The 26,623-nt window shown below is 36.3% G+C and overlaps 1 protein-coding gene across 1 annotated transcript in view; it reads left to right on the forward strand.

The window, feature by feature from the left end:
- LOC110156979 (VPS10 domain-containing receptor SorCS1-like) overlaps nucleotides 1-26,623 on the forward strand; it is a 109,150-nt gene that overhangs the window by 46,745 nt on the left and 35,782 nt on the right. The window contains 10 exon segments of the mRNA XM_055162627.1: nucleotides 1,994-2,061; nucleotides 3,703-3,802; nucleotides 5,034-5,192; nucleotides 8,280-8,353; nucleotides 17,999-18,017; nucleotides 18,020-18,065; nucleotides 18,635-18,753; nucleotides 19,062-19,151; nucleotides 21,397-21,576; nucleotides 25,819-25,965. Coding sequence (XP_055018602.1) covers nucleotides 1,994-2,061; nucleotides 3,703-3,802; nucleotides 5,034-5,192; nucleotides 8,280-8,353; nucleotides 17,999-18,017; nucleotides 18,020-18,065; nucleotides 18,635-18,753; nucleotides 19,062-19,151; nucleotides 21,397-21,576; nucleotides 25,819-25,965 — 1,002 coding nt within the window.

Below are 26,623 nucleotides of genomic sequence, written 5' to 3' on the forward strand. Positions count from 1 at the left end.
GTCTATTCCACACACTGCATCAACTGTCTGTCTGCTTTACGGATTTGTCATTTACAACGAATGTCTCTGAATATGTTGTTTTTCAGAACGCTATTCTACATCAATCACTCACTATTGCATTTAGCAGCGATGACCTCCACTGTGGTAATTTGTCGACAGCTGGTACGTGCTAATTTGTCTTTCAGAGCCACGTTTTTGATTGTCAGTGTATTCAATGATGTTTAATTTAACAACCAAGTGCTCTTAGGTGACCCAAATACTCCTCTCCAACTTTTGTATGTATTGCAAGTTCTGCTGCGCCAAGGCAATTACGCCTAAGAATAGCTTTTATGTCGCCAGTAAGATGCCGCAATTTGATCAAAAGCTTCAAATTGAATGGTTAGGAATTTTCTAAAAAGCTATCCAGAAAGTTTCAAATCCTTGTTTACATGATTGAGTTCTGACTCGTTACTGGCTATGCTGCCCCCAACGCTCATAAGGCGGTGTAATGAGAAGATGGGCTGCTTTGGCGAAGCTTCCCAAGAGACTTATATGATCTGCAAGTTTTATGATTGCAGAGTGCAGGCCGGGTATTGCTTTGACAATTAATTTGTGTTAAGGGTGAAGGGAATGATGGAAGCAGCATCGTGCTATGACTCATGCTGGCCACAACCATATTTTTTCCTCAGAGCACATCTTCTCTTTTTTTACATAAACATTTTTGATTAATTAAATATACGATGTCTTAGAATTAATGTCTACTCTTATTTACCTTATGCACCCTATATTAAATTAAACTGCAGTCCCATCTCACTGATATTAAAATTGATTCAACAAAATTTTAACTTAAAGATTAAATGACCAGTTTTAAAGTTTCACCAACACGCAATATAGAGGTTTATTTTGTATTTCTTAATTATTAATACTTTTATGTCCTTATACAAAGTCATACATATCAGGTTTTAGACCTACACAGTGCCATATGAATCTGTATATTGGTAAATTAATATATACCCTTATTTACATTTGATTAAAACACATTCAATTGTAGAGCTGAGATCCCATGTAGAATTAGATACAGATTCTGTATAATTTTGAGATTGAGGTGGATTATACAAAACTTTACTAAAAGAACAAATGACAAATTTTAAAGTTTCATCAGTATTCAGTATAGTGGTTTATTTATTTTTTTTATTTCTTAATTAATACTTTCTGTCCTTATACAAAGTCATACATATTATTTTGTAGACAGACATTGAGGCGGATTATAGAAAACTTTACTAAAAGAAGAAGAAAAAGGAGATGGAGGAGAAGATGATAGATACATACTCTATTGATCCTGACAAGTTTTAAAGTTGATATAGAGCATAGTGGTTTATTATTTATTTCTTAATTTCTTATTAGTACATTCTTATCCTTATACAAAGTCACACATATCATATTTTACACTTGCATAGTGCCGTATGAATCCTTGTGCTTATAAATTATATATTAGCATATAAACCCACGTATTACTGTGTTAGATATACCCTTATATTTCATTCAAATTAAAAACTGGCACATATCCATCAACTGTGACAGACCAATAATATCTGGAATAATTTAACTGACAAACAGCATTTTGACACCTAAATGAAGAACTTCCGCTCATATACAATTTTACATACACATTATTTATGACGACAGCTTTTCAGTGCGCGCGATGAATGATGGATAAGCATGCTTGTTTATTCATTGAGTGTTGCTTGTGTATGAAACTAATAGTGTTATACATATGTACTCAGCATTGCACCATAAAAAATATGTACAAAGCTTATAGCAAAGTACAGCGATGCCGGCAGTGCTGTTTTGAAAAGTTTTTGTTAGGACTTTAATATCTGAGCGTCTGACTAGGAGTTGAAAAGACGTCAACATAGAGACCTGCGTTGTTTGTTTCACAGCAAGTGACATTTTACTGCTGCTGAATTTTACACAATAATAAATCCATCCTAATCTTTTTGATCTGTTTTTATAGGTGATCCTCATGTTGACAAAATATTACGACTTCAACACCGGCAGAGTGACGGAAAGCTCTTTATGGAGGTAAGAGAGTACAGGAATCATTACTGTATGGCTATAGTAACATGAGCACCATGGCATAACAAAGGAATTCAATCTAAAGTAATGATAATGTTGAGTGGCTGTGCATTTCCCAAATGCCATTAACAAAGTGAGAGCAAAAGAAGCTACAATAAGGGCTGAGGCTTTCTAAATATGTTTCAATACACACTATAAATATATTCATATCTATGTCCATCTCATTTTTGCAATAAGGACTGTGGAGAGATGTCATTGCCAATATATGGTGTTTTAAACTTATTAGCAAAATCAAATGGAGTGGAAATCTTAATAATTTCTTTCTCATTAGAACTGGTTATGACAAAATGTGTGCAGTGGTGATTTTTTTCTTCACCCTGGGGCATATTTATGCAATGATTTGATTTGTATTATTCTATACTGTCCCCATGTCAGTTTATTTGGTTATTATTTTGGTACCAAGCTCACCATTGTGATTAGTTTTATATCTGCCTCATTGTTTGTCTGTTGTTGTTGCCTTTTGGAAATTCTACCTGAATGAGCAAACACAGAATGTGTTTAAGTCTTTGTACAATAATAAGATTGGTACGATCCATTATGGCTTTATATGGTCAATGCAGGACTAATATAAGAAATGAGAACCTTTGGTTGATTCCATGTTTGTTGTAACATATTCTCTCCCTCGTTCTTTCATTTACAGTGATGGTAAGAATGTGTATTTTGTAACATATTCTGATACATGGGTCAATCAGATTACCACATTCTGAATACTTGGGATACTTTTACATAAAATCACACTATATGTAAAAATATGACATATAACTACAATCACCTTTATTTTTGTTATTATTACACATTATTACACCACTCATTTATTTTGTTTATAATAGTGTGCAATAGGATTGTTCCGATTTTGTCCTGATCCCCTATTTCATGACACCAGTATGAAACTGCAACTACTGATTAACAGATCAAGCACTCGGTAAATGTAGATATTATGTTAATTATTAAATTAAGTTAAGTTATTATCTTTCATTTGTAAATTAAGGATCTGTAGCTAATTGCTGATCCAACTGTATCCCTGATGTGTTTTTGAGACCTACTGTTGACATTTATTTACTCTAATTACTTGGAATAACACTGAAGACATTACAACACTATCTTGAAATTAACCCACACAAAAGAATCAAATAAGAGGCCAGGTTCAACACAGAATTTTCCACTTCAAGGAAATTTCATTTTCTAAAATTGGAAAACTGTAAAGCACAAAAATATTAGTCAAATTATAGCTCACTCAATTTCAATGTTTTTGTATGTTTTTGTTTTCCTAACTCAAACAGTCTTTTGTATCTGAAAATGACTACTATTAAAATTAGCATATTTTCATTACCTCGGAGCATGACTAAAAATAATAGCAACTCTAATAACATCCTATCTTCTCACCAAGCGTCCCACATGTGATATTCTTGTTTATTCTGATAATTAAAAAAATACCCATTCATCTAGTAAATTGCCTCATGACTTTTGCTGTTGCAATTTTCTGCTTGCTTGAAATGCTTAATGATACTATCAGAATCTTAACTAGTAGGTGCTGCTTTCCTTTGGTGTTGTTTTCAAGCTGTTTAATGTCATGTAATTGAATTTTAGGTCAACTGATTACGGCACCACATATGAGAAGCTTAATGAAATAGTTGGACTGAAGACTGTTCTGAGCTATTTGTATGTGAGCCCCAACAACAAGAGAAAGGTAGGTGTCATATTGCAGTGAGGATTATCATAATAATTTTTCCTCCAAAAGCTGTTGCTGTTCCTTTTCAAGTGTTTTGGTTGCAGTGACAGTACTCTGCGAATAACTGTGTAACAGATATTTGTTCCCACATAATATGCTGTATATCCCTTAGCTGTGTATGGCGGGAGCTAGAAATGCTAAGTTTAGTCAAATACTTTTAAATTGGAATTATTCATATATTTAAATATATGTTTACCCTGGTACCAACCTGTTCTATCCCATCAATTTTAATGAGGCCACAAAATAAATAAAGCAATAAAGGAAACTTTGGAATGGTACCACAGCAGGGAATGCAAACGTTTTGTCTTCACATACTGGAATGGTCTATAGATAGCATATATCTATATCTATATATATCTATATCTATATCTATATCTATATGTAAATATCTTTTTTAATGTAGTTTGTAATCTAACTATATGTACTGTATGTTAAATGTATGTTAATCATAGTGAGAATAACTGATTTAAGATCATTTGTTATGTCAGCAGGTATGATAATAGTTTAATTTAATGTTTATTTGAAGAGACAGTGTACAGAGATTAAAGGTACACTGTGTAACTTTTTGGCTGGAGTTTGTCACCTGCTTCTTTTTATGAATTTGTCGTTGCCTGCCTGGGCTGTTCCACAGTTTGAGATTAAACAGCTCTACTTTACATTTATTCAATTGCAAATACATTTATAGCTCAAAAATACTTACAAATCAGGCATTCTGACTGTGAGCGGGGTTGCCTCTCCACACATCTGACCTGTAACTAGGTCTGGTTTAGTCTCCATGAAGATAGAAAGGTTTAATAAAATGCTGTGGAACATCCCAAACAAAGCTACAACATGGGGAAAGTCATTTGACAGACCCTCCACCAGAAAAGTTACACAGTGCACCGTTTATCTTATAAAACAGACATGGTCCGTACCAGATTATAGCTCAACAGCTAGTTTCCATCTGCAGTCCCTGACACGTACAATGTTTTTACAGTGTAGAATCTCGTAATTGAACCCATTAAATTTGCAACTGTGACATCCCTATTACCAGGCTTATCTAACTCGCTAGCTGACACTTGTTTCCACGCAGTGTCTCAACAGGGGGCTTTGTCAATCCGTGTATTGCACAAGCACACTTAAGCCCCAGGAAATGAGTGCTGTCAAGGTGGGCCAGTGATTGTCCCTGCTCTCTCCTCTCTTGCCTCAGATCATGTTGCTGACTGACCCGGAGGTGGAGAACAGCCTGCTCATTAGTCTCGACGAGGGGGCGTCCTATCAGAAACACAGCTTAGCCTTTGATATCCTCAGCTTGCTTTTCCACCCCGAGCAGGAAGACTGGATCCTGGCATACAGTCACGACCAGAAGGTAAAAGACACAGTGCTACATGCTACTTCATGCTACTTCATGCCTGTTTTAGCTGAGAGATTAAGGAGCTGACCGTGGTGCTGATGCTCCACAAAGCCTGGCTCCTGTTGAGTCTAGTGGGCTTTGTGGTCTAATTGTTTATCACAGTTATTATAGTGTGAGCAAGTGGAAACCAGTTGGAAAATAAACCGCATTGTAATTGTTGTCTATTTTGGGCAATAGGTGATTATGTTCTGTTATGATTCTATTAAGGGTCCTATATTACTCAAAACTGACTCTTGTGAGCTTTAAGCCATGTTAGAATGCTGCTACTTCAACCTGCCTAGAGTTGTTTTTTGTTTCATTCACACATTTTTGTCTAATCATTAGTCATTAGTCTGTCTACATTTCAAAAACTCAAAATGCTCTGTTCCAACTTGTGATGTCACGAAGTGATAGCTTTCAAGTTAACGGCTCCCTAGTGCCTTTAGTTCAGTAGAGATTGGCAGGGTCAGGACTGAAATTATCCAAATGATTGAATGAAACAAAACACAACTTCAGGTATGTTCGTGATGAGGAAATAACACTGTAACATAGAAAAGCGTAATATGGGCCCTATAACATTAGTGAAATAACTCAAACCTTCCCTTTTAAAATTTTAAAGGTGCCCTGTGTGACTTTTCTGCTGTCTGCTTGTCTCTAGTGCATAGTATTAAACTTCATAAAATCTTAAAATGGAGATACGCAGGTAGGACCACTAGGCCATATCACAGCTAAAATCTCTTGAGTGGATTAAATCTATATACATTTAATCCCATAATTTGGAGCAAACAATAATATTGAAACTAATTTATGCCCAAGAGCAGATTTACACCACAAAAACAATTTTAAATGTACAATATACTTACTGTAATTTGCACCTGTAATTAGTTATAGAAGTTATTAATTCCACCTTTTATATCTTAAAGCTTTCAATCTTATCATATATATCATATATTACATACATATAGTATCAGTAGTGCAAAGAATTCATACACACGATAAATATTCAACCCCAAAAATATTATTTTCAGCTTTCAACTATATGTTGATACAGTAATTATCATGACACACTTAATGCTAGAAAATTCAAGAAAAAATGTAGTGTTTTTAAACTGTCACTCTGTTTAAGAAATCACTTGTCACGTCAATCACATCTAACACAATAAAAAGGCTATTTGAGTTGTTTCTACATCATAAAAATGCTGCACGACTTTGGATATTTCTCTACAATTTGTTTCACCCATGCTTCCTGACTCCTGCACTTTATGAACCGTTGTATTATGAGCTACATCCCTGCATGTCCGCCTCCCAGCTTTGTCAACGCTTCACATACTCCCCTTTCCAAAAATGGTGATAGCCTCTTGAGTGATAAGCTTGGTTTCCTGAGTCTGAGTCACCTCCCCTCACCCATTACAAACTTACATTACAGTTAACATCGAACAACTTTAAAACAGTTTCGTATTTCTAATTAAAAATGCACATAATCAGGCTGTGGCGGGCATCCTTTTCCCCTACCTTCAGGACAAGCAAAAACACACGCCATATAAGGCGAGTCTGAATTTCCAGAACAAGTTTATATACCATGACTGACTGTACGCGAATAGACCCTGAACAACATCGGCGCATTGGAAAAAGTTACCAATCCACACATATTCAGCTTCCCACCTCCATTACTCTCCCTGGTAACCCCGCTGTCTTCTTTACTCTACACCCAAGACATCAAACCTGGCCTCCCTCGCCGCGCGCTATTGGAAGGCTTGGATTTTTTTGGGAGAGAGAAAAAGCAGTCAAGGTCTCCGTAGTGAGATAAATGTTCCAGGGAGGAAGATGAAAGCCACTGCTAGATAGCCTTGGACGGGTCAAAATAAAGATGCTTGACTGGAGAAGTTTGCCTCTGGGTCATTTCTTGCAAAGCTTCAATCTGCATATGCTCTTTCCATTCTATTCCTTTTATCATGGCTTGATTGAAATTAATTACAGCTAGCTTTCATTTTCCAGTGTATTGATTGTCCGTCATGCCATGTTTTTTTTTCTTCCCCACGAAGTCATAAGCTCTTAAGAAGAGTCTAAATGATGTGGCTAATCCTTGCAAAGCTACAATGCTTAAGAAGATCATTATGTCGAGATGACAGGCTTTCAGTATGTTTGGACATGGATTCTAAAAGGGCCACTACAAAGCTTGGAGGGACAAAAGCAACATATGGCAGTTAAAGGTTCCAGATGCTATTTCTTTGTTGTTCCACAGTATGGGACTTAAACTATGTATCTCACATTTGTTTAAATTACCAAAGTTTTTATTGCTTACAAAATGCCGTGAAAAACATATATTCTCACTGTAAGGGCTTGCCTTTCAAAAGATCTGGCCAGTAACTCTGCCAGCTTGTCATTGACATTGATGTGAGTAAGTTAGTGAGTACTTCAGGGACAATAAAGTGTACCTGCACTGTGTAATTTTTTGAGTGGAGGATCCGCCAGTTGCTTGTCTACATACAAGTGTTATTTCTTTGCCTAGAATGTTCCACAGTATCCCATTAGTTTATTTCATCAGAGAACACATTAATTTCACAATAAACTTGTCTATCTCCATGGAGACAAGTAGGTCATGCCCCTTGGAAAATTACAGCTCAGATTTGTGGAAAGGTTAACATTGACAATGAATATTCTTTGAGTAATACTGTATAAAACACCTGTAATTAAAAATGCAAGTTAGAATAAGTTCACGATAACTTCCTGGAGTCAAGCAGAGTAGTTCCATCGTCCATTTTTAACCTTAATCTTGTGCCATGGAACATTCCAGGTAAAGCAATAACATCTCTATGGAAAAAAGTAGTTGGTGGACCCACAAGTTCATCTTAAGTGATTGACTAAATAGCATTCCACAGAGGTATTGATGTTTTATAGCTTTGATTTCATTTTACCCCAGATAATGTATGATGGAACACTACAGTTTGTCTTTCGGAGGTCCCATACAGGATTATTTATGCTATTTACAAAATGCATTGTTCCATCACTGAAATGAATACGCCCAGTGCACCATAATTTGACAACTTTATTTGTGTATTTCAGCTCTACGTCTCAGTTGAGTTTGGAAGAAGATGGCAGCTTGTGCATGATAATGTGGTCCCCAATAGATTCTACTGGTAAGTGATTCATTGTCCTTTTGGTGGAAAATGCAACCCTGGTATTATATGACATGCTCACAAAATATAAAGCATAATTGAATCCTTGAAACAAGACATTAATAAAGAAAATGTATTTGTTTTGGAACCTCTCTAGTTACTCAGAGCATATTTACTGAGTGCACTCAGTAGCTTTTAGATTAGGCCCACAGGCTAAGGATATGTGCCTGTTTGATTCTGCTTGTAGTTTGCAAGTGGTTTATACAGTCTCCAGGCTTTTTTCTATATTAGTTCATTGGGGTATTTGACTTTGCACCTGAATTCATTGCCATTTGAACTACTCCCCACTTCCCTGAACTAAATGTATAAATTGGTGCTTTATTGACATGATGTAAACAGAGTTTTTACTGATATGAAAATAAGTGAAAATTTTGGCTTTCAGCTTGTTGTGTTTAATGTAGAGGAAAGCATTTTGCATAGTGACCCGTTGCCCAGTGATTAAATGGCTCTAAGAGCAAAGCATTTCTTTTTGCATATTTGGTGGGTGTTTTAGATATTAAAATATAATATATAAAATATACAAATATAACTATCAAAACATCATTACCCATAAACAGTGAGTTTATCATTTTATTAGGCTTGCTCTTGTTCATACCCTTTCAGGTTAAAATTATAATATTTATTCACTTCATTTTCTTCCAAAAGAGATTAACAGTGACAATTTTATGAAAAGTCAGAGTAACATTTACACTAGGAGAAGTTTAATTAAGTTCTTTTGGCTTTTTCTCACCTGCTAGTAATTAATGAATTGTTGGTTTTTATCTGTTCATTTATTAGATTGCAAAATGTATCAGATCAAAATGTATTTATTTGGAATGCAAATGTTATAATTGTTTTTAAATTATTATTATCTTTTGTGTATCAATTATATGAGATGCTCTACTTCAGGTATTCTCACTGCTCATACCTAAGGACAGTAGATACTAGGTTGGACAACAGGCTCTTCACGCTTACATCAGAAACTAGGAAGACGTTTGGAAACATGCAATGACAAAATTTAGGAAAAATTAGAAAATGGCCCAGTTTTCTACATCTACATGTCACTGTAGCATTCGGTTATGTTCTGTTAATCAACAATTACAACCATACATCAGTTTTTATAATTTCCCCACTGACACACAACTTCAAGCGCACTGGGTACAAGCAATTAGAAGAGATGAGAGCGCCAAATTCAAGATTATTCCAAACAGCACATATGTATGCTGTTTTCATTTTACCTCTGATGACATTTACTTCAGTGGGTTTTATCACAGTCGGTAGGCGAGCCCAGTGTCCGTAACTACACTGGAAACTATCATCGCATGTTTCCAAACATCTTCCTGGTTTGTGACGTAAGCGTGAATAGAGCCTATACACCTTATCCTCCTTACTGTAAACAGCAAGAGGATGGTTCGTTCCTTAAAGAACCCATTTGACACTATTCTTTGATCTGTGTTATAATGTTGTTTCCTTAACAAAATTTGTGTTTTGTTTCATTCACATATGTTTAACACACAAACCCTACATATTTAGGCTGAGAATTTCCCTCAAACGGAAGACCCTTATGATGTTATGTGGCAATACAGGAAGTGCTCCACTGTGTAAACTCTACACATCTTCACTAGAGCCCGACCGATATGGATTTTGTTGTAGCCGATATGAAACCGATATAATGGGAGTTGGAGCTGCCGATAGCCGATATTATCGCCGATATATTTAGTGATGTAAAAATTCACTGTAAATGTTGAATTGTTTAAAAAACTTAGGTTTGGCTCTGGTGGATTTTAAATTGGGTTTATTTAGGCAACATTTATTGTTATTCTGCCTTTTTACATTATATTTACAGACAGTAGGTTGGCTTAATGGCATTTTTGCATCACATTCTAGACACTAGTGATGGGCTCACTAAAATTCCAGTTCTTTTTAGAGAACCAGACTCTTAAACCAGGACTGGCTCGGACTCACTAAAAGACTGCTGGTTCTTTTGGCTCCCAAATAGAAAATAAATGAATAGAAAAAAAGTGAGAGAAAGAGAAAACACGGCTCCCAATAAGGATCAGGCTCCCGACGTTCGGTTCAAAGAGCCGACTCTAAGAGTCATTTCGTTCGCGACTGACCCATAACTAGTAAAGAAAGTAGCGCTATTAGCCTTTAGCCGTAAATACGTGCGCGCCGTGGTAATTAATTATATGCGCAAATGTCATAATTCACACGTCTATTCACAGCTCATTTACATATCTATGCAGGTCCAGTAACAAATATACGGCCAATAGTCAATTTACAATAGGCCAATAGAAAACAGTCTGTTTATGTGCGAGAGCTACAGCAGCTAACCCATAACAAATGACCAACACTAGCTTCAAAGTCGACATATTTCCAACACTCACCGTTCATACAGGCTCCTCCTCACATCACAAATCTGCACTAATAAATGTCCTTTTAATCCAGACTCAAACCGATTGTCCGTAAAAAGAATATAATCTCAGTGTTTGGATCTGTGTCTGCGCGTGTAAACAAACACACGTGAGTGACTCGACTCTGTGGTGTGTTCAGGGACAGTACGGACACACACACAGACAAATGACTCCGTAGATAAATACTGATGTGGAGCCACATATTAGGACATTTATCTGTCTGTAAATTGGATTAAATGAACAGAATGTAGAGAGTCTAAGATTTTTAACAACGTATCACATGCCCACGTGAAATATCGGCCCCTATCAGCAAGCATATCGGCCGATAACTGATATGCCTCCAGGTGCCCATATTGGCCGATAATATCGGGCTCTAATCTTCACTATATCATATGGATAATTACAGCCCTGTAATTGCCAATATCTACAGAACAAAATTAAAAGGTAGCTGTTAACTTGAAAACTACCACTACATGACATCACAAGGTGGAACTGAGCATTTTGAGCTTTGGAGGTGTACACAGACTAATAATAAATTGCTTAAACATGTATGAATGAAACAAAACACAACTCCAGGTATGTTTTTGATGAGGTAACAGCATTTTAATATGGCTTACAGCTCACAAGCATCAATTTTGTGTAATATAGGACCTTTAATCCTTGTTAAATCTTCCCTTCAGGACATAAATACTAGTCTCCCAACCTTTGCCCGTGTCATTTTCACCTTTGTGTCTTTCAGAATTGTGTTAGATTGACAGAATCTTAGTAGCCGTAGGGGTCCATAATGTGAAACCTTTGTTACTGTGAAAGACTCTTGTATGATTTAGCAATTACATCAATTCATTAACCTCATGGCATCATTGTTTAAGTCATTTTTCAAGGTAGTTGGGAAAATAAAAAAATACAAAAATATGCTGCTTATGTCAATAAGACTACTAGAGCAGTTTGTGTGTGTGTTTTGGCTGTAAAAATCTTTCTAACTGGCAAGAGATGGAGCCAATGACACCTACAGACACAGCAGGGTCAGGAGAGAAGAAAAGCTCAAAGTGGCCAAGAAATGACTTGAATATCAGTTATGCTACAAGGCCTGCAAACTGAACATTTCTCCCAAATCCAGAAAGCACTTGGTTTGAATGGACTCATTTCTTCGCCAATAGTTTGAAGAGATCAACTTCAGTTTTGCCTTCACACCCTGTGCTATTTATGATTCATACTTCTGACCACTGAATTTTCCATTGGATGGGGCACATTGATATGGATGGAACATAGTGTACTGTAATCTTGCAGTAATGTTGCTCTGCCTGCTGGATTGCTTCTTCTGTTTTAATGTCTCCAATGAATATACACTGGGAGATGAGAAGAGAGCTTGTGAGCAGGTGCAGAAGAAGGAGCAAAGAGAATAGACAAAAGCATAGTTGTTGACGCGTTTCCAAAAACCTTAATGAGCCATTGTTGTTCGACCTTCAAAGACTCAAACAATTTTCGCAGTTCAGAACTTTTTTAATCGCATATTGTACACACTTTTGATATATAAAACATAAGGATGGGATCAGACACAATTCCACAAGATGAGACAAGATACGAGATTGGGTTCATGAGAACACAATTCCTAATACATACAGTTCACGATTCAGTTTCCGATTTTGTTCTATTTATTTGATTTAATATTTTTTTCCCTTTTAGTACAGTTTTTTGGAACTGTTAAAGACATGTAACTCCCAGCATGTAATCCTTTTTTGTCCAATCCAAATGTAAACACTCTCACAAGATAATTTTTCTCATGTATGCACGATCTTGTGGCAATTTTGTTTCACAAGATCTTGTGGCACGAGATCTTGTACCATCCCTAATAATACATTACACCACTGACACAATACAAGAGTTGTTCAATCTTCTGTAGAAATCACATTTTGTTGTTCGTTTACATAAGGCTCACTCTAAATCATTCATTGCTTCTTGCGCACTCCACTGACCATCAAGTTTACACTGGCTGGTTAATAATTGATCACCGCTTTCTTGTGAAATATTGTCAGCAAAACATACCTCCAAATAAGAAATTGTGTAATGTAATACCTACTAAAAATGAAAAGATTCCATGCTCAGAGTATAGTGTTTTAGCGTTATTAGCTGCCTGTGAAAGCTAAGGGGAACACTGCAGGGATAAATGTTTAATTTATAGTGGTTTTTATAGCAGTTGGCTTGAAAATCTCCAAAAGCCTCCAAAATTTTAATCAAGAATCTCAGTGAGCAATTTGTAGTGATATATGTAGACTTGGGATACATTTCTCTGGGACAATAATAATATGATTGCAGTAAATAAAAGGCAGTAGAGAGGAGAGAAGATGACTAAGTAGATCTGTGTTGAACTATGGTTAATGAGCCCGATATTTTTATCCTCAAAGGGAAGGTTGGGAGCACAAGCAGCGTTCAGTCTGTCATGTGGGTTAAGTACTGAGCTTGTTGTAATTTGTTTTAAATGTGGCTAATTTTGTGTTCTGAATTTGAAGATAACCTTGGGGATCTCTAGCCCTATTCAGATCTTGTTTTTCATTTGAACCTGTAGCTTTTTGGCAAGATTATAAAAGTCTTGACTAATTTGGTTCATACCCTTTATTTACCTTTTTTTTTTTCGCAAACAGTATTTAATTGCTTTAGAAGACATAATTTTCTACATGCATAGATCTTTCAGTTACATTTTGTTCTTTGCAAATTGCCATATTGATCTAAAATTACCTCATGGAAACATGTTCACCAAGCCCTGTCATAGTAACCCTTAGAAAATATAGATAATACTGAAACTAATTTATGCCAAAAAAAATTCTAAATGTACAATATGGATAAAAAACACAAACTCCGAAATAATAAATAGCAGAATGAGACACTTAGTACGTAGTTTGTATCTATAATGGGTCTTATTTATACAACCCTCTACAGAAACAATAGAAAAATGAAAAAAGTACCCACAATAAATATTGACTCAAAAAATGATTGTTCCAGCTAACATATTGAACAATAAGTCGATATAGTAATTATCCTGACAGGCCTAGGCCCGCTGACTTCCTGCCCAAATTTACAGAATTGATTCTTGTCTGTGTTATGTGTTACAACACTGAGCAATACCTGTTGGACCATGTGTGGTTGTATTTCACAGTCGCATGCAGTACATTTTTATGTGATGTATTTTTCTTGTATTTTAATGGGATCCCAAAACATAGATTGAATATAATGTGGCTAATTGGTTCAGTTTGATTTTCTTTGAAATAAGTGTCTAGCAAGGTCACAGCTTTGAACCAAAAGTTTCTACGCTTTTGAAAGCTTAGCTGAAGTTAATATTTAATGTTGTGTCTTCTTTGAATACTCTTTTTTTTTTTTAAGTAAAAGATTTTATCAAGAAAGTTCACTGTGCATCACCAAATTATAACTTATAATATAATTAATTTGCTCAGAAGAAGTCACCATGTATAGGAATGAAAGCAAACTCATCACACTTACATAAGCTAGCTGCTGGTCATATGTTGTTCAAAGTGGTATACATTAGGGATGTAATAATAACCAAAATAAAGAGAGACATACTTATCGTATTGTGATATCTTATTGTCAAAATATTAAAAATACTGTTACGTCTCACAGATATATCTATATCTATATTTATATCTATACCTATATACATATACATATACATACATACATACAAACATATATGCAGTGTTTTTCACTTCAAAGTATTAAAAAAGTAGGAATTACATAGGCTGTGATCTTTTGCTTTATTTCAGTGCAGACTACATGAGAAAATAACTGTTCTTACGGACTTTTGATTGACTCTTAATTCTTTGGATTATGACACTAATGATTCACACTGAAGTCTTTTGAAGTTATTTAAAAGGGAAAAGTAGCATATTGAAACTCCAAACTATTGCAATAAATATCATTCTGTAAGATGCAGATCATGATAATATTGTACCATGAGATTAGATATCGTCACATCCCCAGTATTCATGACTTAATATTGAATTGATGGTGATGAAACCTATTGGGAAAGTGGACATAAGAATAAGATGATATGAATGAGTAATACCACTGTTTTTGGTATCATTATGATACCAAGTACTTTGAGGGTCATTTTTCCAATACGGATACTGACACTGGATACCCTAAACAACATTGACTGATAGCTTGCCTTAAAATGTCCACTATATTTCTGAACACAACTGAAAAGTATGTTTTTATTATTGTCTGAGACCTGCAGAAAAGACTGATGATTTATTTTTTAAAACATCCGTAGTTGGAGCAATCAAAAATGTAACAACAAATAAACAAATAAAACCAGCTAGAATAAAAAGATTGAATCAATTGTTTCTGTTCTGTTTCTGTTGAACACTATTCAGAACAATTCTTGATCAAAATCAATACATTTATTAGCTCTCAAAATATGCATGGAACACTTTTTACTGTTTAAGTACGGTTTTAAACATACTTACAATACTTTTACTTTTACGTCAATTTTAAGTCAATTTGTTCATGTGATACTTTTGCTTTTACTTAAGTATATTTTGCTCTGTATCTGTACTTTTACTTAAGTGACACAATTTAGTACTTCTTCCACCACTGTTGATATTAGGATAACAGTACCAATATCCAAATTTGTACTGAGTCAGAATTGATATCCAACCCTTAACCAGCGTATCAATATATATATATATACGTATATAGATATTCAATATAATGAATGGGTTGGAACAGCTGGTTGAGCATATTTGTTTAAAGCTGAATGTAGACATTGTGTAGCTGGACCATGTAGAAGCTAATGTAAGGCCAGCCATTACCTATTTTATTGCAAGATCTATAGAAGGGGTCATTAAGATTTTTACAGCATTGCTACTCTTAGTGATACTGCTTTACATCTGGTCTTTAAACTGTGCCATTATTAAACCTTTTTCTTTTTTTTTCTTCAGCATAGTTATATTTATTAAACAAGAATAGCTCTATTTCGAAACATTTGGGAACATGTTGTATAAAGTCGTGGTGAAATCCTTTCTTAGAATTTCTGCAGTACAAATTTGACTACGTGACAGTTGTACAATAGTTATCCAGAGTGAAGATTACTGGTCGTGTAGCTACATTACTTTAATAATTTCTGGTATTTGGAAGCCATTTTAAGAAAACTTTCTGGGTCACACTTTTGGTAACATGATTTTAAGGTGCACTGTGTAACTTTACTGGTGGAGGTACGCTACTGGCTTGTCTCCATGTAGATGTTATTGCTTTGCTGGGAATGTTCTACAGTATTGCATACAATTTATTTTGAAAAGGTGAAAAACATGCATTCTTACTGTAAGCGGGATTGTCATTTCACTGATCTGACCTGTAAATAATTAATATTAGTGTAATACCATACTGTGTGACATTCTGAGCAACATTTCCACTGAGACAAGCAGGTGACGGACACCCCACCAGAAAAGTTACTCAGTGCACCTTTAAGCTTAAGCCAGTTCCAAACCAAACACCCTTTTACACAGATTAAGGGAAGAAGCATATCTTGTCTATATTCCCAAACATGATTTACAAAACCCTATTAAGCCTGGCCTCTCTCTCTCTTTTTTTGCTGTGAGATGTGTTACTTATTGGAGAACACTGTGGAACATTGCTGGGGTTTATTTAAGAGCAAGGGCTGCTGTTGGCTGATAGAATTGGATGAAGTATTTGACAGAAAGTCCATTAAAAGAGATGGAGCTGTGAGGCAATTACGGAGTGCTGAGGAAAGCAGGATCAGGGGGTATGCATTGAGAGAGGGGGGGGCTTTTATATTATACTTGAGACGCGGCAGAGGGAAAATTAGAAGAAACCCATCTTCCGCCACAACAGTAGATATTGGTACAACAAGTGGTCTACACTTAACCACAAGAATGAAGGATCTCTATGGGGATGCTGTTTATGGAGAAAGCTGTTGTATGATGGCCCCTAAGAGGACACTTAACGGGTCATGAAGGCATATCTCTTAATACCTTGTGGAATCACTTGTGGATATAGAAACCAGTTATATTGGGAGATTTCTAGCCTCATAAAAAGGAGATAGTCTTCAATCTCATGGTCTACTGCCACCCACCAATGACATGCATGCTGTTCTATTCGCCAGGGATCTAGTCAATTCAAATTGTCCATATTGAATCATTACACCATCTTATTATATGAAAGTGAGTGTCTTTCATTATAAGATATTTTATTGTCAGGTAACTGGCCATTATTCTGATTCAGGATTTTACTGATGCCAGGTGCCAGAAACATTAAGAAAAAAAATAAATACATTTTAATATGTTATGCAAAATTGACTCTTGTAAGATTTAAGCCATGTTAAAATGTTTTTACCACATCAAAAATATACCCGGAGTAGTGTTTTGTTTAATTTATTCATGTTTGAGTAACCTTGTATCTAAGTCTCTAAACATCTCCAAAGCTCAAAATGTTCTGTTCACCCTGTGATGTCATGAAGCGGTAGTTTTCAAGTGAACAACTACCTTTTACCTTTTGTTCAGCAGAGATTGGCAATTCCAGATCTGAAATTATCCAAATGATTCTAGTGAAGATGTATGGAGTTTAAAAACACAGTGTAGCACTTTCTGTATTACCACATGACATCACAAGGAAGTACAGAGTTTTTTTTTCCTTTGAGAGAAGATCTCAGCCTAAATATGCAAGGTTTGTGTATTAAACATGTGTGAATGAAACACAACTTCAGGTATGTTTGTAATGAGGAAACAAAATTATAACAAAGATCAGAACAGCGTAATTTGCTCTTTACGACCAAGAATAAAAACACTCAAGTTGTACTTGTATTATTTGTTATTGCTTAAGGATTATACTTGAGAAGGAATTAAATATCTGTGTTGACTTTTCAGTTGAGTATCTGTGCCTCCACAGCAGAGGAGATACTAACTGGTATACTAGTGTATGAATTTGTAACTAACACATTTGTTTTATTCAGTGTTCACCTGTTGTTTACTGCTTAATGTTGGTCATGTGATGTCATGTTATATCATGAAGGTCTTAAACTAGATATGAAATATGCAAACACATATGTAAATTCTGAGGTATAAAGCATGTATATGTCTGAGACACAAAGCATGTTTAATGAAAATGTGCTTATGTAATCCCATCAATAAGACAGTACTGTGTCTATAAGTAGAAAGAGCTGTTTCTGACGTGTTTGTGTTCACAGGTCCAAACTGGGCTTGGATATAAAGAACAGGGAATGATCCACCTGGAAATCAGCGTCACAGAAGGAAGTGAGTAATAATAGAGTTCCCATGGCAATGTAATAAAAGACATGAATTATATGATGTTAGCTAACCTTTTGTGATGTATATATAGCTGTCCACTCCAAAGAGCACACGCCTATTATAGAGTGTACCTTCCCTGCCAAACTGATCTGTGACTGTCTAATTTTAATTCTTAAAATAGGTGAAAGGTTGCAGTTTTTTTGCTCTACTTACAAAACCTTTAATCCCTGTCAGAAGGGCCACATGGAGATGCGTGGTATGATTAAGCTAATTCATTTTTGAAGGGCCTGGCCTGTATCTTGGCTCTTTTCTTGGCTGCAGTGGCAGCCGTGGAGCCCTGTGTGTTAATGCCCTGTCCCTGGGGGACGCTCTCATTTGGCTGATGCTAACGCACTGGGACAGCTCCTTCTTACTTTTACTATTAGTGGGAATCAAAATTGGCCTCCAAAACCCTTACCTCCCTGGTTCACATAATGCCAGCTGCATGCTCTGTGCCAGACCTTGATTATAAACCACAGAGGGTTGTTGGTCTGTATTTGTGGTGTTTTTTGTGCTTACTTCTTGCTTACCTACAGGGTCGCAGTACATAACTTGTAAACTCCAGAACTGCACCGATGGAAACAAGGGCAAGCCTTTCCCTGGATTTATCATCCCCAATTCTCTGGTGGTTCAGGATGAATACGTTTTCATCCAGGTGGGTTTTATTGCAAGGTCTGGCTTCATTAAAAGACAATTAAAAGCTGTAAAAGTACCGCATTCAATCGCATCTTAATCTAGTCATGTTTTTCATTAACTAAAAGGCCTTCATTATCCAGGGGAAAGGATACGATCCAATTGGAAGCCTCTGCATTGTGTATTGCACTTTCCTCCCATGCACCTAAATCCTCATTAGCACAGTTTTGATAGAGGCTTGATTCTCCCTGCCAACACACTGTGTACAGAGCCACTAAATATTTATCGGAGATGTGATGAACTACAAATTGCCCTTAATTGTTTTCCTAGGTGCCGATAGGGATCCAATCTGTCCATTATGTGTCCTATAAACGGAATGCTTTCTACCCAATGAAGCTTCCCAAGTACACGGTGCCAAAGGTAAGACGCTGGGAGGAGGTGAGAAAAGTAAGAGCTGCATTAAGTTTCAAACCAAACTCTTTTGTATAATTTATCCCTGCAGGCCATTCTGTGTTGTCATGATGACTTACTGGGATGGTTTTAGGAAGGGTCTTATGCAGTATTGTTTTCACCACAAATTCCTTAGTCATTTATTAGTCATAAAGTTTGTTAGCAAACATAAAAATATTTTTTACTCCTGCACTTCCGGCAAAGCTATAGACCAATCCTCATTTCTAGTAATAATAAACTGGGTGTAAAATACAGATGTGTAAAATCCAATGATCTATAAATCAGATTTTATATCAACCATTTTATATTTTACTACAAACACTTGGCTCGACATAAAAGACGTCTCAACCAAGTTCAGATATTGTACCTACAAAATAATAATATACCAGTAAACAATATATTGAAAACCCTGTTAAATAAGAACGTGACAAGTGCTTGTTTTTCACGATTTAGCCTGACCACAAATGTTGATTGCTAAAAGTGTAAGTGATCAGCATTATTTGCAATTATAATCCTAACTTAAAGATAACAAACATCTAACATCTATTGCCAATAAAGCCAACAGTTTTCCAGCTTCATGATGTGGCAACCCTATTTTTTTCTATTTATTTAAAATTGTATTTATTAAAGGTGCACTATGTAACTTTTGGTTGGGGTCCCTAACCTGCTTGTTTCTATGGATATGTCATTGCTCTTCCTGTAATGTTGGAACATTACAATATGTTTTTAAACTATTCAAAAAAGCCTACAGGCATTTTTGACTGTGAGTGGGGTTGCTTCTCCACAGATCTGACCTGTAACTTGATCTGGTTTGGTATCCATGTAGAAAAGGTTTATTGCCATACTGTGCACTATTCCAGACTAAGCAATAGCATCTCCCTGAAGAAAAGCATATGATAGGCACTCAAAGCACCTTTAAATAATATAATGTTCTCATTGTTTATGAAAACCATACATTCTCTGTTTTGTTATTGTCATTTAAACTAAAGACATTTTGCCTCTGGGACCAGGCTGTGCTGTTTGGTCCCAGTAGGTGCTAAAAGCTCAGCAGGGGCTCAGTGTCCTCACAGCCATGTCATAACAACAGGAGAATTTAAAGCCTGCTGCATCATTCAATCTATTTCCCCACATCAGTCTGCTCATCCATGCATCCATGTGTAGTGTCAATGCTCTCGTGAAGGACACATCTCCGCTACTCCCTGTCACTTTGGATAAGACTACACTGAGCTCGTCTTTATTTTTAGTGAGTGGCATAAAACGCCTTGGGGCTAATTGGGGATGATCCTGACTGAATAATGTCAAGAAGTGACAAGTCTCAACTCCCGTTTCTGTTTTGAAGTTTCAGTTGATACACTTCATGCAGTCATAAGCTGGGATTCCATCATTTTATTTTTATGCAGTTTATAGCTTCAGAAATGTAGAAACTGAGTATGTAAAACCATGATTTTAAGAAAGCGTCAGTATTACTCCATAAGGTAGTCAAAGGTAATGGTATATTGACCTCTCAAAATCCATCTGAGAGTGACTTTTCCCATTTTGGATCAGGCTTAGCTTCATAACACAGTCAAAATCTATATACATTTAAATTTCTAAGATGTATCTGTTTTTAGCATTATTAATTATTTCTAATACAATGTTTATCTTACTTCATCATTTCATATGACTGATCCTCATCTTCTTCTGTTGACAGTATGTTACAAAGAACATCCTTAAAGGTGCATTGTATAACTTTTCTGGTGAAGGGTCTGTCAAATACTTTTCTCCATGGATGTTATTGCTTTGTCTGGAACGTTTCACAGTATTGTTTAAACTGTTGTATCTTCATGGAGAACAAACCAGACCAAATTACAGGTCAGAGCTGTGGTGAGGCAACCCCAATTACAGTCAGAATGCCCTGTTTTTCTAGGACCCCCAACCAATAAGTTACATAGTGCACCTTTAATGCTTTATGAAAATTTGTGTAAAAATGTAATATAAATGTATTGTCCCCAAACAGAACAGTTTTCAATGTGTCCTTCATAGAGGTAAAAATGTAATAAACAAAACTTGTTTTTATTATGCTATTACAGAAGTGACATTTAGAAAAATATATTCTGTAAAATCCTTGCACTATTGAATAAAACTCCCAATGTGCCGCTAGGATACAACGGAATCATTTCACACTTACCTTTGTAGCTGTATGAATCTCCATATAAAAGTGTCGGTGTGCCCTCAGGACCTACAGATAATCAGCACTGATGATAACCAGGTCGTAGCGGCAATCCAGGACTGGCACCAGAACGACTCGTACCACCTGTACATGTCTGAGTCCAGGGGGCTGTTCTTCACACTCATGCTGGAGAGCGTGGTGAGCAGCGGAGGGCCCGAAGGCAACATCATGATAGACCTGTACGAGGTGAGTACACAAAGCTGCAGGCACGCTCTGTCAGACTAAAGAGGATTCATGCATTGGGTTTATACGACCTGGACTAGTGCAGGTTTACAGTGTTTCACAGCGGTATTTTTCTTGATTTTAAACTGTTGGTATGTCTGGAGGAGTTGTCAGATGTGCCAAAAAAACTTGATTGATTTACTGTCAATGCTATGCCTATTGAACGCCCGGGGCTAAAATCTGAACCAGATAAAATGTGAAAACGTTATCAAAACAACCACTGGCAAATCCAAAGAGCTACATAATATAACACAAATACTACTGGTGCAGTACATACATAAATAGTATAGTTGAATAACATTTGTAGTGGGTGGTGTGCCCCAGGATCTTTTCAATAAAAATAATGTGCTGTCATTCAAACAAGGTTGAAAACACTATATAAAACAGTCCAAAAGCTCAGTTAACATGGCAAATTTAGCTTTATTTTTTAATATAGTGCATTTAATATGTAGGTTTGCTATTCTGATGCACTAAGAGTTACCTAATATATGGCAATTTCCTGTTTTTTTAAGGACTACTCTGAACAAAGAAAGCAGCTTCTATCAACAAAAGCAAATCATTACAAGAAAAATTAAATGTGGGTTTGAAAGCATGTAGAAAGCTTCTCAAATCTTAGACATTTCTCATAATACATTTAAATGATAGGTTCACAATTACGAAAGAGTTAGCTACTACATTTAGATGACAATTTTCTGAGTGAATATGAGTTTTTGAAGGACAACTCTGAACAATGAAAGCAGAAACAAAATACATACAGAGGTGGAAAACATTTTTTATTGAAGATATAGTAGACTGACTTGGACCTAAAATGTGAAATTATTCTGGTTTAGCTGTAAATTATCTTCATTAATATATATAATTATTCATATTTTAAATTGAAAAGTGTACTCAGTGCACTCCTGAATAGCAGGCACTTAAACCTGTATAGCTCTGTAGTAAGTGCTGTTTCTAGCAGGGAACCATTTGCTCTTTGAGTGGGTACAATAAGTATCTTTGTCTCATATTTCAAATGTATAGAATCACAGAACCTTGAATTTATATCTAAGCAAAATACTTTCTTTTATTCCAGCATTGGCCCATTTCGGTACACTCAGTACACTTTTTAGGGATAACAAGCATATATTCATTATTTACGGTTCTTTTGTTTAACAGTATTTTGAGGCTGACTTAATAATACACAGTGCTGTATATTCCTCCTCTCATTTGCTGTATTTTTTTTTATATTTGACACTGCATTGGGCAAAGCTGTCCCCCTACATATCATCAAGGGAGAACAGTGATATACAGGCAGAGTGCTTTGTGCTGTTGTGGAGTGGAGGCCATTATTTTATTTCTAATGGAAATCCCACACATGCCTTCAACCACTCAAGGTGGTTCTATTACTGAGCTGTTAAGTTGTAGGAACAAGAATAATTGGAAGGTGCGGAGAACATATTGTGCCCCATGACATACTGCATGAAGTGTTTCTAATTTTGTCTGGGGTTATTTTAAAACTATTTATTTCGAGTGGGGGTGTGGAGATTTCAGTGGAGATTTCAGCCTCTTAAGTAATCAGAGGAAGCATTCTACAAATTGATTAATATTGACGTTAAAAATTTAAAGATAGTTTCATTTCAAACTATTTTAAATGTGAACTCATTTGACCATTTATATCTGGTCATGTATTATAGGAATTATGCACTAACCTCAACGATGCCCAGATTCAAGTAATTTCAATTATTACAAGTTGTAACAGAAGTATTTCTTAAGTTTATTTCATCAGTTGATTCTATGTCACTGCCACTGCTTTTGTTTCGAGCATGCCCTTGGCTTTCAGAGAATTATTGTATTTTGTTCTCAAAACTCTGATCTTTTTGTTCAGCGGCAATGTTTCTTGTGTCTTAACTATGAAGTACTGTACTGATGGTAAAGATGAGTTGTGTGTATGTGTATGTGTGGGATACCAGGCCCTTAAAACCACAGAATGTAACTTTTTATTTTTTTATTTTATTTTTTAGCTAAAAATAGACTAAAATTAAAGTATGCATTTTTTATTTTTTTTTTTGGTTGTGATTATTAAATAATTTAGGAAAACATGTATCCTTGCTAAATCTGAAGGAGGCCCTTCTACTGTTAGTTTCCACAGAAATGTTGTTCTTTTTGCTAAAATCTTCTGCAGTATGACATAAAAATAATCTATCGCCATGGAACATAGTACAACAACAAGTATTGTTTTAACTTTCTGTTTTCCTTTCAAGTCACTTACTGTACCTTTAATTAACTTTCATGCATATTGTTTTTTTGATTACCATTGCTCAAGCTGTTTAAACTTCTTACCTAATTTTGTGTGGTTATAAAACAGAAAAAAGCTTGGGCTAACAGATTGTATACAGTATCTGTATTAGCAGCAGTGTTGTTCTAATCAAAGTTTTAGTACTTACAACTTGCTAAAACTGTCTTAATGTTCAACCTTCGCAGTTAACATCCATTTTACAACAGTCTGTCTCTGCTGTTTACAATTGCACATAATAAATAGGCCCATTCCATCTTATTGCAGATCATAGAATTTCACGTCATTATGGCCAGTGTTTGTGAAATTACATCAGCCTGTTGTCGGTGAACTTTGTCTCTGAAACCAATTCGCAAGCTTGTTTCATCACTTACCAAACAAACACTTCTCCAAAAAAGGCTTACCTTCATTTTCGCTTTACTTTTAGACAATATTTTCAGTTGGAGATGACTTTTAAACACGCATAAAACCCCATTCTGAAACGACGTGCTCAGATGTGCCCACTGTGAGAGAGCATATGCCGGAACATTACCTTTTATTCAGGCTCCTCTAAGTGTTTCACATATCACTTTTCTGCCCGTGCCTTATTCCCTCCCTCTTTTATACGTGACATTGAACGAGGACAGCGCAGATGCCTTTTACAACACAAAACACCCATTGTGTCCTATCCCGCACCTGACAATCTAACAGCCAGTGGTGGATGAAGTACTCAATTTTGTTACTTAAAGTTGCATTATGTTACTTTGGTTTGGTTGGGGGTCCATTACCTGCTTGTTTCTATGGACATGTTATTGCCCTGCCTGGAATGTTTCATACAAACTTATATTTATTCAATTACCGGTGGTTTTATAGCTCAAAAATACCTAGAAAAACAGGCATTCTGGCAATGCCTTTCCACAGATCTGACCCATAACTTGGTCTGGTTTGGTGTCCATGATGATAGAAAGGTTTAATACCATACTGTGAAACATTCCAGACAAAGCGACTCCATGGAGAAAAACATTTGACGGGCCCTCCACCAGAAAAGTTACACAATGCACCTTTAAAGGGGCACTGCGCAACTTTTATGGTGGACGGTCTGTTATTCTACTTGTCTCCATGGATATGTCATTGCTTTGCCTGGAATGCTCCATTGTATGACATTTAACATTTCCATCTTGCATTTATTCGTTACAGGTGCTTCTATTGCTCAAAAATACAATAATTCCTTCTGTGAATGGGGCGACTCTCCATAGATCTGAATTGTAATCTAGCATAGTGCTGTAACCTGCTTTTCCCTTGTGATAGATATACTGTGGGACATTCTAGATAAACCAATAACATTTCCATGGACATAAGCACGTAACAGACCCCTCACTAGAAATGTTACACAGTGCAGCTTTAGGTAAAGTACAGATACCTGAAATTTGTACTTAAGTATTGTACTTTTTTACTTCATTACCTTTCACCAACAGCACCAACACCATGAACTCGTGGTTGGAACATGTAACCTAATGTGTTTCGCTGAGCAGTTGGAATTAAATCACCTTCACGCTGTAGCAAAAGCCCAATGTTGTTATCCAGGATATAGCCATCAGCCGCATTTCTCCAACACTCATTTTGTGCACGCTATACTCTGCCTCGACAGCTGACCGGCTCAAATTTAAATTGTCCTACCGCTGGAAAAAATAAAACAGGGGAGAGTTGAGGTGAGAGCCAACACGTGAGGCCATTCTGGGTGCACAAAAAGTTAAAATGTCCCAGAGCGGCACCATATGTTGTTTTGATACTACAGTTCTATACAGATGGTCCAAAATAGCTTTCACTGTCAGATATCGCTTTTCCACTCTTCGAACTAGGCCCTCAGCTTAACTTTAGTTTGAATAATTTAGCTTCTGTTTTCTTCTCCCTGTGGTTGTGTCTCCTCAGCACTTCTCTGTTCACTCTCATATCTGCAGGTAGCTGGGATTAAAGGGGTGTTCCTGTCGAATAAGATTGTAGAGAACCAAGTGAAAACGTATATCACCTACAACAAGGGGAGAGACTGGCGGCTTCTGCAGGCGCCAACCACCGATCTCCAGGGAAACAAGGTCTATTGTGAACAGGTAAGTGGGCCACTGTTGGAGGCAGGCACTGGTAATTCAAACCAGAGCTGTAAAAAGAAGCGCTGTTCCTAATCACCTCCATTACATAACTGCTTGTGCTCATAAAATGTCACATAGACTAGACCACACTGGACTGGGACTCATGGAGTTTAATAATAGTGGGGCTTGAAAGGAGAAAAACACTTTTTATAACCTACTGATAACTTCATGAAAGAATGTTCTTTGCAGTTGAAAAAGTATGGAAAGCCTGTGCTGAACCTTTTAGAATACCACAGTATTGTTTTACACAGCAGGGCTCTGTATGTGGTATTTATAGTGATATTGCCGAGGCACAGGAATATGAAGGAACCAATATTTTTGGAATAATAAGAAAGGATTTTGGGAGATTCACCAAATTCCCATTGCTGTAAAAATCTATAGCTTGGAACTTAAGTTGCTGAGACGGAGCGATATGAGTTGGGCAGAGTTGACAGCTGAGAGACCTCTTTGCAGTGCACAGCAGCAGAAATGAAACTACGCTTTTGCCCTGAAGAGCAAGTCTTAACATTGTCACAAGTCCACAAGTCATTGTGAAACTTTTGTTTTTGTGACCATGCTGTTTCATATTAGAATACATAACTCTGTTGTCCTTTCCTGTCATCAGTGACTTTCTTTAGGC

This window comes from Boleophthalmus pectinirostris, unplaced genomic scaffold, assembly GCF_026225935.1.
Source record: "Boleophthalmus pectinirostris isolate CB_2022bp ecotype Guang Dong unplaced genomic scaffold, ASM2622593v1 HiC_scaffold_5, whole genome shotgun sequence".
NCBI classification, from domain to species: Eukaryota; Metazoa; Chordata; class Actinopteri; order Gobiiformes; family Gobiidae; genus Boleophthalmus; species Boleophthalmus pectinirostris.